General features: G+C 45.2%; 1 protein-coding gene across 4 annotated transcripts in view; it reads right to left on the reverse strand.

The window, feature by feature from the left end:
• The window catches only part of WAPL (WAPL cohesin release factor), a 533,375-nt gene that overhangs the window by 195,680 nt on the left and 320,497 nt on the right, over positions 1-17,198 (reverse strand). For all 4 annotated transcript variants that reach the window (XM_029609312.1, XM_029609314.1, XM_029609311.1 and 1 more), the window contains exon 9: positions 16,949-17,173. In XM_029609312.1, coding sequence (XP_029465172.1) covers positions 16,949-17,173 — 225 coding nt within the window. The remainder of the gene's footprint in view (positions 1-16,948; positions 17,174-17,198) is intronic.

Here is a 17,198-nt window from a genome sequence, read left to right on the forward strand (position 1 = left end):
CAGCAGAATACTACAAGAGCGCGCAAAAATGGCCGCTGCGGCCTGCCACATGGTGTGCAAGAAAAAAGCCTAAGTGTGGGGTCTAGCCCACTGGGGGCCACTCAACCCACCAGGCTGCTCAGTACCCCAACCCCAATGGGAGCAGGAATGAATGTCAGCACAGGGCACTGAGAATGGAGACCAGAAGTACTGAAACCCCTCTGTCTCTGATTCAGGTAAAACTTTTTTTTTTTTTTTTTTAAACCTTACCTGAGCTCAGCAATTACTGGCAGAGTACAGATACGGTCTCTGGCTGCAGGGGGAGAGGGCATTTGCTGTCACCACCACAATCAGCCTCCTGCACCCATTGCCTTTCAGCTGAACTAGCAGCTAAGTCCACGCCGGTAAACCCAGCTATTGGACCAAGGCACACCTCTGAGGGACCACAGAAATTGTCTCAGGAATTCTCAACTGGGGGAAGGACCTTTAAGTATCACCACAGGAGAGCAGGGCTCTCTTTTCCTGAATTTAGAATTTCAAATTTCTCCTTTCAAAATGCTCCAAGCAATCCCCATAGGGAGATGCACATCAACCATCTGCTGGAGACGAAGAATACTGGCAGGCTGGGGTCACTGCAGGGTTATATATACTGTGATGACAGCTTGCTCTGTCTCCATCTGCTGGCAGGGGAGCATAAACCCACTGTTCCTGAGTCCTTCTGTCTACACACTAGGAAATGACAACTGACTCCTTTGAGATCCAGGATAGGATGAAATGAGCTCTCCTTCTTGGGCACAACGAAATTAATGGAATATCAGCTCGTATTTTCTTGAGACGTGGGAACTGAAACAACAAATCAGACTCTGAGGGTCTGGACAATGTACACTCCACTGCCTGTCTCTTTTGTGGAGAGTTGCAGAGAGATACCATGAACACATCCTGAGGAATACTACAAAACTCCAGCACATAGCCATCTTGTTTCACCTCCAGAACCCACTGGTCTGTAGAGATCTCAACCCACTGATTGGGGGGGAGAAAAAAACAAGGCAAACCCATCTGCTGCTACTGGAAGCGGGTCAGCACATCTTCACTGGGAGGCTCGGGGTGCTCCATTACCTGAGCCTGCTCCCCTTTCTGGGCTAGCTGGGACAAAAGGAGATCTACCCAAAGGTCAAGTCCTCGAAAGGCCACTCCTCTGTAGGGCCTAAAATGTCGGACCCCCCAGTATGACATTTTGAGCTGAAAGAACACGGCGCTTGTTTCATATCCTCAGGCAACTGAGGACTCACCCCACTTACTGGCCACTTTCTCTAGCTCACTTCCAAACAACAGCGAGCCTTTAAAGGGCAACTTCGTAAGGTTAGACTTTGAGGTTGAATCAACCAACCAGTTTCCCTGTTGATTGTAACTTTGACTTATTCCTACTTATTGTTATCTATCGTTTATTTGAATTATTCTCCAGTTACACCCTTGTTAAATGTAAACCGATCCGATATAGTTATTTACTATGAAGGTCGGTATAAAAAACTGTTAAATAAATAAAATAAAAAATAAAAAAATAGTGATGCCTAGCCTTAACCACTGAATCCACCCCTCTGGCTGAAGAGCAGACCAAATAGCAGCCTTCGTCTCCCAAAAAGGCAGCTGCTAGTTCCATCACTGCCCTGGAATGTACACCAGACTCATCGACCTCCTGAGAGAGCAGTAAATAAGAACAAGAAGAAGCTATCTGCAAGGTCACTGCCATTGCCTCAAAGGCCTCCTTAAGGATAGTCTCGATTCTTCTATCCTGTGCATCCTTCAAAGCTGCTCCCTCCTTCAACGAGGACAATCCGCTTGGTAACAGCACAGACAAGTGCATCTATCTTCGTAAAATGCAATCACCTCCGGAATTCTCAACTGAGGGAGTGACCTTAAGGCATCACCACAGGAGGGCAGGGCAAATTTCCTCTTTTCTCTTAAATTTTAAAGCAAACCCCAGAAGGGAGATACACATACACCATCTGCTAGAGACAGAGAATACTGGCAGACTGTCACTGCAGAGGTATATGTACTGTGATGTCAGCTTTGCTTCGTCTCCATCTGCTGGTAGAGGAGCATAACACACTGGTTCTGGATTTATCTGTCTAGATGGTAAGAAAACAGAGTTGCTAACCTGTAACAGGTGTTCTCCCAGGACAGCAGGATGTTAGCCCTCACATGTGGGTGACATCATCAGGATGGAGTCCAATCACTGAACACTTCCGGTCAAAGTTTCTAGAACTCTGACTGGCACACCGAGCATGCCCAGCATGCCACCAACCCTGCATCCAGTAGGGGTCCCCCCTCAGTCTCGTTTGTAGCAAAAAGTACGAGCGAAAAATAAAATAAAACATAAGCGAACCCAACTCTGCGAGGTGGCGGGCAGGTTTCGTGAGGACTAACATCCTGTTGTCCTGGGAGAACACCTGTTACAGGTAAGCAACTCTGCTTTCTCCCAGGACAAGCAGGAAGGTAGTCCTCATATATGGGTGAATAGCGAGCTACAGGATGCCCAAATAGAAGGAACCAAAAGCACCCAACAATGTGCAACAGGCACAACAGGGATGTTTTGGGGTATGAGGGCAGCCTGAGTTTCAGAGTGGGTCGTAGGAAGGAAGTTGGGTTGTTAAACTGGAAACAAATTACGTAGGACAGACTGGCTGAAGATGGAATCCTGTCTGCCAGCCTCGTTGAGACAATAATGAGCTGCAAAGGTGTGGAGGAACTCCATATGGCAGCTCTGCAGATGTCAGCAAGAGGTACAGAATAGAGGTGCGCTATTGACCTTGCCATGGCTCTTACTGAATGCGCTTTTATACGTTCTTGTAGCGGAAGGCCTGCTTGGTGGCAGAAAGAAATGCAGTCCAGCAGCCAGGTGGACAGGGTCTGTTTGCCCACCGGAGCTCCCAGTCTGGTTTTAGCGAAGGAGACAGTTGGGTGGACTTCCTATGGGCTGCAGTGCAGTCCAAATAAAAGGCGAGCGCACGTTTACAGTCCAAGGAATGCAGAGCCTGCTCACCTGGTTGTGAGTGAGACCTTGGAAAAAAGGTAAGAAGTATTATGGACTGATTTAATTGGACATTAGAAACTACCTTTAGTAATTTAGGGTGAGTGTGGAGTACCACATGATCGTGAAGAAATTTGGTATACGGTGGGTATGTTACCAGCACTTGTAGCTCACTGACTCTGCGAGCTGATGTTATAGCAACTAGAAAGATCACTTTCCAAGTGAGATGTCGTAGCTCGCAGGAGTGTAGGGGCTCGAATGGAGGTCTCATGAGCTATGCCAGCACAACATTAAGTTCCCATGCTGGAACCGAAGGACGCAACGGAGGCTTCAATTGTAGCAAGCTTCTCAAAGCGCCCTACAAGGGGTTGCGTTGATATCAGAGCATCTTCTATGCCTTTGTGATAAGCAGCTATGGTGCTGATATGCACTCGGATGGAGGAAGTTTATAGACCAGACTCTGAGGTGCGCCAGAGGTAGTCCAAGAACCTTGCTGTGGGAAGGGGATCTAAGTCCTTCGTTGTGCATCACAAGGAAAATCTTTTCCATTTGGAACGACAAGATTTCCTAGTAGAAGACTTTCGTGAAGCTATGAGTACCTGGGATACAGTGTCTAAAAGGTTTAGGGATTGTAGTATCAACATTTTCAACATCCATGCTGTAGGGAGACAGAGAGTGGAGGTTCGGATGATGCAATGATCCGTTGTTCTGTGTTATCAGAGTTGGATCTGTGCCCAGGCAAATTGGTTGTCGGATTGAGAGGTCGGGTAGGATGGGAAACCAAACCTGTCGTGGCCAGCGAGGGACTATGAGGATCATTATGCCCCGGTCTTACCGCAACTTCACGAGAGTCTTGCTGATGAGTGGAAGTGGAGGGTAGGTATATAGAAGACCCGTTGGCCATGAGTGGGCGAAGGCATCCCGTGGTGGTGTCTCGTGGCTGCAGCGTAGAGAGTAGAAATTGTCTACTTTGAGATTGTGAATCGACGCAAAGAGGTCTATGTGTGGTCTGCCCCACTGGTGGAATATTTTGTCTGCTACAGTGGGATGTAGGGATCATTCGTGGGGATGAAAGGTCCGGCTGAGATTGTCTGCCATCACATTGTTCACACCTACCAGGTAGGTTGCTCTCAGTAACATGGAATGGGAGAAAGCCCAGGCCCAGATCTGCGCTGCCTCCTGGTATAGCAGATAAGAGCCTGTGCCCCCTTGTTTGTTGAGATACCACATCGCTACTTGGTTGTCCGTTTGAATCAGGATTGATTTGTTGGATAGGCAGTCCTGGAAAGCAAATAGGGCTTATCGGATTGCTCTGAGCTCCAGAAAGTTTATCTGGTGCTTTAATTCTGCTGTGGTCCAGGTTCCCTGGGTTTGCAGGTTTTTTTACATGGGCTCCCCAACCGAGGTTGGAGGCATCTGTGGTTAGCATAATATGAGGTTCTGGAGATTGAAAGGGTAGTCCTATGAGAAGATTGGACTCCTGGATCCACCACGCTAGTGAGAGACGAAGTTGTTTGGTGATGTGGACAATGTGGGACATATGTTGAGATGACAGAGACCACTGGGTTTTTAAGGTCCATTGTGCCACTCTCATGGCTAAATGAGCCATTGGGGTGATGTGGACAGTGGACGCCATGTGACCTAGCAAGGTTAAGAGATGACAAGCTGTTGTGGTTCGGTGAGTTTGTATTGATTTGGCCAAGGTAGATAACACGTGCGTCGATCCCTTGGGAGAAACGCTTTAGCTTGCCTGGTGTCTAAATCTGCCCCGATAAAGGAGAGGGTACGTGATGGGGTGAGATTGGACTTGGGATAGTTTATTAGAAACCCCAAGGATTGTAGTAGCTGAAGAGTGAGATGAAGGGAGTGTAGAACTACTTCCTTGGATGGACCTTTGAGTAACCAATTGTCTAGATAGGGATAGACGTTGATGCTTTGTTGTCACAGGTAAGCGGCTACTACTGCTAGGCATTTTGTGAACACACGTGGTGCTAACGCTAGGCCGAAGGGCAGCACTCGGTATTGGTAATGTTGGTGACAGACTAAGAATCTTAGGTATTTTCGATGTGGAGGAGGGGTTATTGCTATATGAGCATAAGCCTCAGAAGATCTAGATAGCAAAGCCAATCTCCCTTTTGGTGGAGAGGGATCATGGAGCCTAGGGTTACCATCTTGAACTTTTCCTTGCGTAGATGTTTGTTTAGGTCAAATACCGCCTGATTTTTTTGGAATTAGAAAATAAAAGGAGTAGAATCCCTTCCCTCGCTGAACCGTGGGAACCAGTTCTACGGCATTGGAACGGAGGAGGGTTAGACGTTCCTCCTCGAGAATGGGAGAGTGGTTGGTTGTTCTCCACCCAGGACGAGGTGGTGAGTCTGGTGGAAGGGTAAGGAAGTTTAGATGGTAACCTTGGGTTACTACAGAAAGGACCCATTGGTCCGTTGTGATTGTGTGCCATATAATTGCAAAGTAGCACAAGCGGCCTCCTACAGGAAAATTTGCTGGAGGTTGGCTGTTGCTCTCTAGAAGGGAGTCAAAAATCTGACGCAGGACCCATCTGCAGAGCTGGTTGGGTCTTGGGAGGTCTGTGTTGGCGAGGTTGATCTTTCTGGTAGGGTCTGGTTGGACGAGACAGAGGTGGGGAAGGACAATACCTATGGGTTTTGTAGATTAGCCTCCTGGGATCCCTTCTGAACTGCCTTTTTGTGGTGGATGAAAAGTCAGAGGGAACAGTAGAAAGCTGTCGCAAAATGTCTCATGATGGTCCTTGAGTTGCGCAACTGTCTCTTGTATTTTCTCCCCAAATAAGTTGTCCACTGTGCAAGGAAGGTCTGACAATCTTTCTTGGACTTCTTGGCGCAAGTCAGACGCTTTTAACCAAGCCCATCGTCTTGCACTTATGCCTGCTGCGGACACTCTTAAGGCGGTGTCAAAGAGGTCATAAGCAGCTCTCACCTCGTGTTTTCCCAGCGTCCAGGCCTTTCTGGAATATGGAAGTTAGACCCTCTTGAAATTCTTCTGGCAGAGGGTCTGAGAAATCTTGCACTTGCTTCCACAGGTTTCTACTATACTGGGTTATGTATAGCTGGTAGGTTGCTATATGGACCATCAACATAGACCCTTGAAATTATTTTCGTCCAAAGGCGTCAAGGGATTTCTGCTCTTTGCCCCGTGGGGCAGATGAATGAAGCCGGGATCTCTTTGCTTTCTTCTGAGCAGATTCTACCACTACAGAGTGGTGGGGAAGCAGATTTTTCTGTAACCTGGAGCTGATTGGACTAGGTAAGTAGCATCAGTTTTTCTATTTACCGGTGGAACTGTAGCTGGGTGTCCCAGGTACGATGCAATAGGCAAGGAGGATCTCGTGAACCAGAATTGCCATGACTTCTTTTGGGGCATCCACGAATTGGAGAACCTCCGACATCCTAATTCTGGCATCCTCTTCAGTTTGCAGCTTAAAGGGAATGGTTTCAGACATTTTCTTCATAAAGCTTGCAAACAAAAGGTCTTCTGGAGGGGAGCATCGTCTCTCCTCAGGAGGTGAAGGTTCTGATGGGATGTCCTCAGAATCCTGGGAGTCAGAGGAATCATCTGTCCAAGGATCATAAGGCTGGTCTCCTGCACCTTGCGGTTCCTCTAATGGTGGAAGATGTCCTAATCCAGTCGGTTCCGGAGATGGCACCAAAGGAAATAATGGAGGAGGTGCCGAGGTCGGTGGAGGCACCAATGGTATTGGTGCTTTGGAAGGACATTGGGGTGATAGAACACCGGATGGACTTGGTATTGGGTCCAGCATCGACGGGTCCCGGTTTTCATCGTCCAATGAGAGGGGAATTGGTGTCGATGGCGGAGGAGGAACTGATGGCATCGTTGGTCCGGAGGGTGCAGGCACCGGTGGAAGAGCGCCGATAAGGGTATCTAAGCATTCCAGTAATGGAGCCAGCATAGCAGGCAGCGGGTCGAGCCTCGGCATGGGAGTCGGTGCCAGTGGCGACTGGAATCTTTTGATCGCTTGGAGAACTGCCTCTTGAACCATCCTGTTCAATTCCTCCCGGAAAGCTGGTGTAGGTAACACTGCTTCCAGGGTTGGAGGCTCCAAAGGTGTCGCCGGATGGTCCACAGTATGTGGAATCTTGGCTCCCGGCACCAATGTTGGTGGGGATCGCTTGTGTCCCGGGCTCCTCTCCCTGGGACTTCTTTGTTGGTGGTTCCATCAACACCGATGCCTTGTCAGTGCTGGCACCAGAGGAAGTATCTTTCCGATGCTTCTCTCGGTGCTCTGCGCAGTCTTTTTCCGGCGCCGAAGATGAAGAAGTCGATGATTTTGAATGGGAGGAACTCTGTGATTGGCAGTCACCGGTGCCTTGATGGTGCTGAGAAGTGGAAGGCGACTGAGTCGAGGACGAGGACGTCTTCCGAGCCAGTGTAGTATTAGCTGGAATAGACGGGGCAGAACGCTTAGATTGGAACAAGTGTTCCATTTTTTCTAAGCGGACCCGGTGGCCCTTCGGTGTCATTTGGGCGCAACTGGTACACATTTGAACGTCATGGGAAGACCCCAAACATAAAATGCATACATCATGCGGGTCCGTAATGGACATAGTCCTCGGACATTTGAGGCACTTCCTGAGGCCGGTCGCCATTTTTTTCGAAAAATAAACCCGGTGCACGGTCAGTGGACTTCAGGCACCAGTGAGAGTACCGTTGGATACCTACCGCAAGCAAACAGGTAAAAACTTACTGACGCTAATGACTGTCGATGTTCGACGAGGGGGAACCCCTGATAGGGTAATTTTTTTTAGAAAATGTTTTGAAAAGTTCCATGAGGAAAGTTGTGAGAAAAATCTCACAGGACTCCTGATAACCGCGAGACAACTGCTGTGCGGTAAAAAAGAAACTGAGGGGGGACCCCTACTGGATGCAGGGTTGGTAGCATGCTGGGCATGCTCAGCGTGCCAGTCAAAGTTCTAGAAAGTTTGACAAGACGTGTTCCGCGATTGGGTTCCATCCTGATGATGTCACCCCCATGTGAGGACTACCATCCTGCTTGTCCTGGGAGAAAGGATGACTCTTACAATCCGAGATATGAAAGGCTTACCTTTATATTAGTATGTGGCCGTGACTACGACTGACCAATTAAGGTGGAAGTCTGACAACTTTTGGCTGAGATTTGAAATATGAAGGCAGCAAAGATATTTTTTGTAATACAAACCATGCAAGGCTTATTCACCTTTGTGAGCATGAGGCCCAGAAAAGAATGATGGAAAGACTACTGTTTGGTTGTGGTAGAAATCCAACATTACCTCAGGAAGCAACTTGATGGTGTGCAGCACAACCCTGTTATGATGAAACTTAGTATAAGATGGCTAAGTTACTATGGGCTTAAGCAATTCAACTCTGCAGGCTAAAGTGATTGCCATTAACAAAACAATTGACTTCTTAGGCCAAGTATTTTAGCATACAGAAGGCTAGAGACTTAAAAGGTACTTTCATCATGGGTTAAAACTACACTGAGGTCGCATCCTACTAGGCCCTGTGTCTAGGGCAGCAAAATTTGGAGAGTAGCAAATTTCCTGTTCCTTAGCAATCTTGCTCCGGATATCCAAACTCCTCCCCACCCCCTCACTTCTCCCCCTCACAGTGCAATGAGTGGGGGACTAAGCCTGTATGCAAGAGCACAGAGAATCCCAGAGGGGACAGGGCCTGTGAATGCAAGCTTAGTCCCCATGCTCACTGTACTGTGAAAATCTCAGTACTCGAGCAGAGGTTCAGGAGAGGGGGTGATGAGGGCTTGGAGATTTGCTGGGGGAGCAGCATGGCACTAACACTGATAGTGCCCAGGGGCAGCATCTGCAAAATTCATTACTGCTCAGGGGCAATACCAGGAGGAAACAGAGCCATCACTGAAGGGCCAGTCCCAGAATCATCTCAGGGCTGATGCATATTTATGAGCCAGAAGGCAGCCAATCACAGATCCACAGCCAACAGCATATTGGGCAGTGACATGCAAATTCTAAAGGATTTGCTGTGGCATCATGGCAAACCAAAAACCCTGGTTAAAGTATATCATAAAATACTTAGGGGCAGATTTTCAAAGAGTTGCGTGTATTAAAATTAGCATTCATGCATGTAAGTAGCCTGTACTTGCGTAATAACTATTTAAAAAAATAAAAAATACGTGCATACTTTAGGATTTGCACACATGTATACATGCAAAAAAGGGGGCAGTCTAGATCCCAACAATTAAGTCACTTTTAAAATAGCAACTTATGTGCATACATTTGGCAACTTATTTGCATAATTTTACACTTGCTAATTATCTTGTGTAACTGATCTCAAACTCATTTATTATGTACTATTGGCTGAGTAGAGATGCTTACCTGTAACAAGTGTTCTCCAAGGACAGGATGTCAGTCCACACATCCACACATCAGTGAATCATCCAATGGAGCCCATCATAGAATTTTGATCTAAAAGATTCTAGAGCTTTCAGCATGCTCTAGTGAGTATGTGCAGCTGTAGTTCTCTCCCTATCCCTTAAGCAGAGCTCCCTCAGTCCATGATATAGCTAATACGTGTAGAAACCAACTCAGAGGAGGCAGGAGGGAATTCTTGACAGACATCCTGCTGTCCTCTGAGAACACCTCAGAGGTAAGCAACTCTGCTTTCTCTGAGGACAAGCAGGATGGCAGTCCTCACCAGGGCCGGAGAGAGCAGGAATTAGGCCCATGCCAGCTAAGAAAAGTAGGCCCCCTATGTAAGGTTCTGATGTGATACTTAAGAGAAATAGTTTTCTAAATTTCCCAAATAATTTTTATTTATTTAAGAAGGCTTTATGAGCTTTTTTGTTAGCAAATTCTTCAATTACAATTGAAATTTTTATTTATACATGTTAGAAATAGATATATTTAGCTTTTTTTTTTTTACACAATTTTGCCCAACAAAAGTAGGCCCCTTGAACATTGTAGGCCCCAGCCAAATGGCCATGCTGGCACCCCCTCTCTCCTGGAGTGGTCTTCGCACATGGATGAACCCCTAGTTATATGCTGCCCAGAATAGGACAAAGCGGGGAAACTCCATAGTGCTGAAGACACCTCATTACCCCCTTTTGTTCATAAGGCAGCCATGTGTGAGGACTGATATCCTGCTTGTCCCTGGAGAAGTTTGGATGAACTGGGGGAGTTTCAACTGAAGATCTAGGAGGGTCTCAATAACCTGTAGAAGGTCTGGGTGAACTAGTGGAGGAATAAGAAAACTGGCAATCTCAATAATGTGCGCATGTTTTAAAATCTACTGACTTACATGTATAAATGAGGTTTTACGTGAGCAAGCCCTACTTATTTTCACATGTATATTTTTCAGATCGGTAGGAAAAGTATGCACGTTCAATGCACTGCATGAATTTGCATGAAAGTGTTTTTAACTGCTCTGCAAGCCAGTTCCAGGGCTTGGATTGCATCTCTCCCTGTGCTCAGCCCTCCTGTCTGACCCACTCCTCCCCTCCACCTCATGGTTGCTGACCCCTCCCCCAGCTGGAACACCTCAGAGAAGAAGCTAACAGATTCTGCATTTAACTTCTCTCCTTCTCATGCAGGCGTTGCGTTCCTAAGGAGCGCGACAAAGGGGCATGCCCCTTTGTGCGCCCCTTCGTGCGCACCGGAGCAACACTGTCAGCGCATCTGAACACGCTGAGACCCAGCTACCTCATACCTCTTCATCTGACCTTCTCTCCCTTTCAGTCATCCATCATCTTCACTCAGCTTACAGACACCCCGCGGACTCACTCATCAGACTTGTAGACTCGCTGAACATATGGACACACAGACTCACTTCAACGGTTGCACGCATCAGTCTCTCTCAGCAGACGGTCACGCAACAGATTCACTCAGCAGACGGTCACGCAACAGATTCACTCAGCAGACGGTCACGCAACAGATTCACTCAGCAGACGGTCACGCAACAGATTCACTCAGCAGACGGTCACGCAACAGATTCACTCAGCAGACGGTCACGCAACAGATTCACTCAGCAGACGGTCACTGTCTCACTCAGCAGACGGTCACTGTCTCACTCAGCAGTCTCACTCTGCTGACCCTCTCAGCAGACGGACACTCAGTGGACTCACTCAGCAGAGGAACATTCATCAGACGAACACTTAGCGGATCCATCGACCTACTCAAGCCAAGATGCGTACCTTCCCAATCCCCATCATCCGCAACTATTTCAGAAACTACATCAAACCCTCCACCGTTCCTAACATTCAACCAAAGAGGCTAATCCCCATCGTGATCACCCCACTCACTCAACTTCTGGGCCTTTCTTTGTTCTAACACTTTTTAATGCCCAATCTCTCACGAAAAAAACCCACATCATCGACTATCTACTGGATGCCAAACCTGACATTTGCGCAATTACAGAAACATGGATGAAACCCACTGATTCTGTGCTGATCAACCAACTTCCCACTCAGATGTACGACATTTTCTCAATCCCAAGACTTAAAAAAAGAGGCGGCGGCCTCCTTCTCATGGCAAAAAAAGATCTAAGACTTTCACTTCAACACTCAGAAGCAGCTGCACATCTTGAATTTGCAGTCTTTAAATCCACCCAGCTTCAAATATGCCTAATTTATGCCCCGCCAGGGCTCCTAGAATCAGACCCCTCTCCCCTCTTATTGAACGAATCGCCAAACATATTACCTACGACACCCCATCTATAATACTGGGAGACTTTAACCTTCACGTTGACGCTTCTCCCGATTCCCCCAACTGCGAAATTTTTCTCTCCTCACTTAAATACCTGGGTTTCAAACAGATCATAGACAGTCCAACACCTAAAGCAGGTCACACTCTGGATCTAATGTTCCTAAACAAAGGCCTCTCCTCCGCTGCTAAAGCCTTTTGCACACACCCATCCCGTGGTCAGACCACGGGTTAATTACAACGACCCTAGAGTTCACCAAAACCACTCCCCAACCATCTCACAAATCCACAATCCAATTTAGGAAACTGTGCACTTTAGTCAACCTCAGCTCCCAACCTCTCTAAAGAATTAGATCATCTTGATCTCTCAGATGCGGCCATCACCTCATGGTTCAAGATAACCAACAAAGTAGCAGATCTAACCTGCCCTACAATCACCAAAGTACTACACCCGAATAATGACAACGGGAAACCCTTGGTTCACATCTGAATTGAAATCCCTTAAACAAGAATTAAGAAGCAAAGAACACAGATGGCGGAAAAATCCTTCCACAATGATGCAAGCAGCCTTCAAAGATACTATGCACAGTTACAGGAACACGATCCTCCGAACAAAGATTTCTTCGCACAAAAAATTCACTTCATCTTTGACTCCAAAGCTCTGCTCTCATACGTCTCCTCTCTTACAAAATCTTCCCCACCTACTATTCCAGATGACCAAGCTTTAATTAAGGCTACTGAATTAGTTACATACTTTGAAAAAAAAAATCTCCAACCTGGTAGCGCCGCTTATTTCCAACAATAATCAACCCTATCTCTCTTACAACTCCACAATTCAGCAAAACTCTAGACTTGAAACATTCAAGCCCACTTTTTCATTGGAGATTGAAATCCTGCTCAAGAAGCTCAAGCCATCGTCTCACCCATCGGACCCAATACCGTCAAATCTCCTCATCTCTATCCCAAAAATCATTGCCAAGCCGATTTCAGAAATCATTAACTGCTCGCTCACACAAGGCCTAGTACCAGACTCTCTAAAGATCGCGATTCTCAAGCCGCTTTTACAAAAACCAAACCTGTTTACCAGCAGACCCAGCCAACTTCCGCCCGATAGCCAACTTACCGCTCATCGCAAAACTATTAGAAAAAATTGTCAACAAGCAACTCTCAGAATACCTGGAAGATCACAAGATTCTCGCTCCAGCACAATTCGGTTTTCGCAAATTGCTAAATACGGAATCCCTTTTAATCTCGCTCTCAGACTCCATCATCCTCAGCCTAGAAAAAAAGACAACCGTACCTTCTTGCTCTTCTAGATCTTTCTGCGGCTTTCGATACAGTGAACCACTCAATTCTATTAGATCGCCTCTCAGACATTGGTATCTCTGGTACGGCACACAGATCGTTCAAGTCATTCCTGAATAACAGATGCTCGAAGGTCAAAATTAACAAAGAATCTCACTACGTCTGCTACACCCTGGGTGTCCCACACAAAGTTCATCTCTCTCTCCAACCCTCTTCAACATTTACCTTCTTCCCCTCTGCCAACTTCTTACCAATCTTAAGCTAACCCACTACATCTAACGCTGACGACGTTCATGTACTCATCCCCATCAAGGACTCCCTAACCAAAACCCTCAATATCTGGAACAATTGCCTCCAAGCAATCAACAACCTACTCACTAGCCTTAACCTAGTCCTTAACACCAATAAGACGGAGATTCTTATCTCCCAAGACAACAATAATGGTCTAACCAACATACCAATCACTTCCCAATTGAATTTCTCCCTGCATGTCAGAGACCTGGGCGTAATTCTGGATAATCAGCTTAACCTAAATAAATTCGTTAACACTACAACAAAGGACTGTTTCTTCAAATTACAGGATCTGAAAAAGCTAAGACCCCCTCCTCCACTTCCATGTCTACCGCACGGTGCTGCAATCCATCATTTTTTCAAAACTCGACAACTGTAACTCTCTCCTCCTAGGTCTCCCAACAAATACAATCAGACCTCTGCAGATGGCACAGAACTCTGCCGCGAGGATACTGACCAACACCAACAGAAGAGAGCACATCACGCCCATACTTTGTGACTTACATTGGCTACCAAATAAATTTAGAATTCTTTACAAAGTCCTTATAATTCACAAAGCCACACACAATCTAATACCTCTTGATCTTATCTTACCTCTTCGTTTCCACAAATCCTCCAGACCTGTAAGATCTGCCTACAAAGGCTCTCTCTACGCCCCCTCAATTAAGACCACCCTAAGGAAACGTGCCCTATCCACTGCTGGTCCCTCTCAATGGAACACTCTTCCCCCAGATCTCCAGCTAGAATCATGCCCACTAACTTTAAAAAAAAAAAAAAACTTGGCTTTTCAAGCAAGCCTTTCCTCATCCAGATGATCCCCCCCCGGAAATCAGGAAGATCCATCCCGGAACACTAATCGATACTGCTTCACACTCACAAGGAAGTATGTGCTCCCTCTCTTCTGGCTTGTTCTAGACTGAACATACTTTCTGACTTCATTAATGCCTTATCATCGTATATTTATTCTCATTGCTTTAGTATATAATTTGATCTTACTATTTGTTTATTTTATAGGCTTTTTATCATTGCGTCTTTATCATATGTTTTTCTCTTGATTTGATATTGTTTAAGAGTCATTCTAATCCTCACGTGGCCCACACTTTTTCAGTTGTCATTATTTACCTTTGTTTTTGATCCCTTATTCCTAGTTCCATGTCACCCTGTTCTATGTAATGCTATTTGCAACTTTTGTGTTTTCACTGTAAACCGATATATATGTCAATTTTCTACATGAATGTCGGTATATAAAAGTCCAAAATAAATAAGCGTATTTTCTGATATGCGCAAGTTATAAAAAGCTATTGTAGATCTCTGCGTGGCTATATATGTGGCCACATGGAGTTGTTTGAAACTTACCCTTTTTGATAGGCTGTGAAACCTTTTGAAGGACAAATAAAAGATGTACGTGGGCTTTTCAGAATGTTAGGAATTATTAGGAAGGGAATGGAACATAAAGCAGAGGATATCATAACGCTTCTGTATCGCTCCATGGTGAGACCACACCTTGAATACTGTGTGCAATTCTGGACACCTCATCTCAAAAAGGAGAAAGTGCAGAGAAGGGTGACCAAAATGATAAGGGGCATGGAACAGCTGTCCTATGAGGAAAGTCTAAAGAAGTTAGGGCTGTTCAGTTTGGAGAAGAGACGATTGAGGGGGGATATGACAGAAGTCTACAAAATCATGAAAGGACTTGAATAAGTTAATGTAAATCGGTTATTTACTCTCTCAGATAATAGAAGGACCAGGAGGCACTCCATGTAGTTAGCAAGTAGCTCTTTTAAAACAAATCGAAGAAAATTCTCTCACTCATTGCATAGTTAAGCTCTGCAATTTATTGCTAGAGAATAAGAATATGGTTACAGCAGTTAGTGTAATTGGGTTTAAAAAAGGTTTGGATAAGTTCCTAGAGGATAAACTGCTATTACAGTAATTAATAAGCTTGTGATCTATATAATGTTTGGGTACTTGCCAGGTACTTGTGACTTGGATTGGCCACTGTTGGAAACAGGATACTGAGCTTGATGGATCTTTGGTCTGACCCAGTATGGCATTTCTTATGTTTTCTTTAGAACCAAATGCTCTGAAACAGCTGTTGTATCAATGGTTTTCCCTGTGTGCCCCTTTCCTCTGCAGCCACAACTCTTCCTTTTATAATTATTGTTGTGTTGTTTCTAAAGTCTTTTTTCTACTAGGAAAGAACACCAGTTGTTGCAATGTAGAATTATTGGTTTCTCTTAGAATGTCGCAACAGTATGGCAAAGGAGAATACTGTATGTTGAAATGTAGAGATGGGGATCAAGTATGCTATCAAAATATGTACTAGATCATTATTTTTGTTAGTCTTTCCAAAGATGTCAACTACTATGCCTCTAGTTTTCAAGAAAAAGACAACTATTAGAACACAATATCAAAGTACTTGCGGAAGTCCCTTAGGGGCTAATGCAAAAAACTCGCACTGAAAGCGGGCGCTGTGTATTCAGCGCCCGCTTTCATAAAGTGCCCGCAGGCACCTCTCCTGGGGGCATGATGCAATATTTAAATTAGGGCACGCGTTGTCAAGGAGGCGTTTTTCTAACCAGCGCACATGCAGGAGTTAGGAAAATGGACGCTGATTAGGTGTCCATTCTCCCAACCTGACTACTGGCACCAGAAGTATATAAAATCAATATTAAAGTGTCAGGCACTTAATATTAATTTATTCACTCCTTCACTTATTGTGGATTGGTCCCTTTACTGTCAGGACCAATCTCCTTTCAGAAGGCTGTCCTGATAGGGGATTGGTCCTTTCACTGACAAATGTCAGTGAAAAGGACCAATGGGCAATAAGTGAAGGAGTGAATAAATTAATATTAAGTGCCCGACACTTTAATATTGATTTTATACACTCCTTCTGGTGCCAGTAGTCAGGTTCGTAGAATGGTCGCTGAATTAACCAGCGTCCATTTTCCAAAATCCTGCCGATGCTTTTTTTAAACTTTTTTTTATTTTTTTAAAGAGTTGTTCCTCCCACTTAATATCCCAAGGATATTAAGTAGGAGGCAGTACAAAAAAGCAGTTTTAGTAGTGCTCAGCAATTAACACATGCGCCGGGCAGGCGTTAATTTCTGATCGCTAAAATGTGCGTCCTAGATGCATATTTTTTTTTTTACAAAGGGAGTGAATAGCTAATAGCCTCATTCACATGCATTTGCATGTGATGAGCACTATTAGTTTCACTCTGCGTTGGACGTGCGTTGTAGAGGCGCTAATCCCCTTATTGCATAAGGGGATTAGCGCCTCTACAACCCTTGTCCAACTGCACATTATACAGTGCGCTGGGCTCAGCGCACTGTATTGCATCGGCCCCTTACAGAGGTGATGACACTCACATCTAATGGCTAATTCAGCTAATTATAGACAGAAAGTATTCAAAAGACTGATGCAATATTTTAAATTTACAAATTTATATATTAAGAAGGGCTTAAAAATTAAGAATTATAAACATGATACATTGTGAGGAACTGGGGAGAGTGTTCATCAGTTTTGTCTACGTACAAAACTGTGAATATATAAAGAACCCCAGATTATTAAAAACCAAGTTATTTACCTAAATATTTCTACAGGATTTCCTTTACATCAAACAAAATTACAGTTGACCTACCGTAATATTTTCTAGATCGAGATGCTTGTTGTGAACTGTTTCACACAATTTCCGGATTTTTTCTTTAATTTTGTTCATGTCTTTTTCATTTAACTGTCTGGCATTGGGATCTTGCTCCATTTCTAAAAGTCGGATCATCAGATCTAGGCTAGCTCGATCTAAATCCATGTTCAAGCGATCTCTGCTCAGGATGTACATTAAAGCTGCAGTACAAAGAGCTAGATTCTTAAACAAGAGAGAAAGCAAAAAT

The sequence above is a fragment of the Rhinatrema bivittatum genome, chromosome 7 (assembly GCF_901001135.1).
Source record: "Rhinatrema bivittatum chromosome 7, aRhiBiv1.1, whole genome shotgun sequence".
Classification (NCBI taxonomy): Eukaryota; Metazoa; Chordata; class Amphibia; order Gymnophiona; family Rhinatrematidae; genus Rhinatrema; species Rhinatrema bivittatum.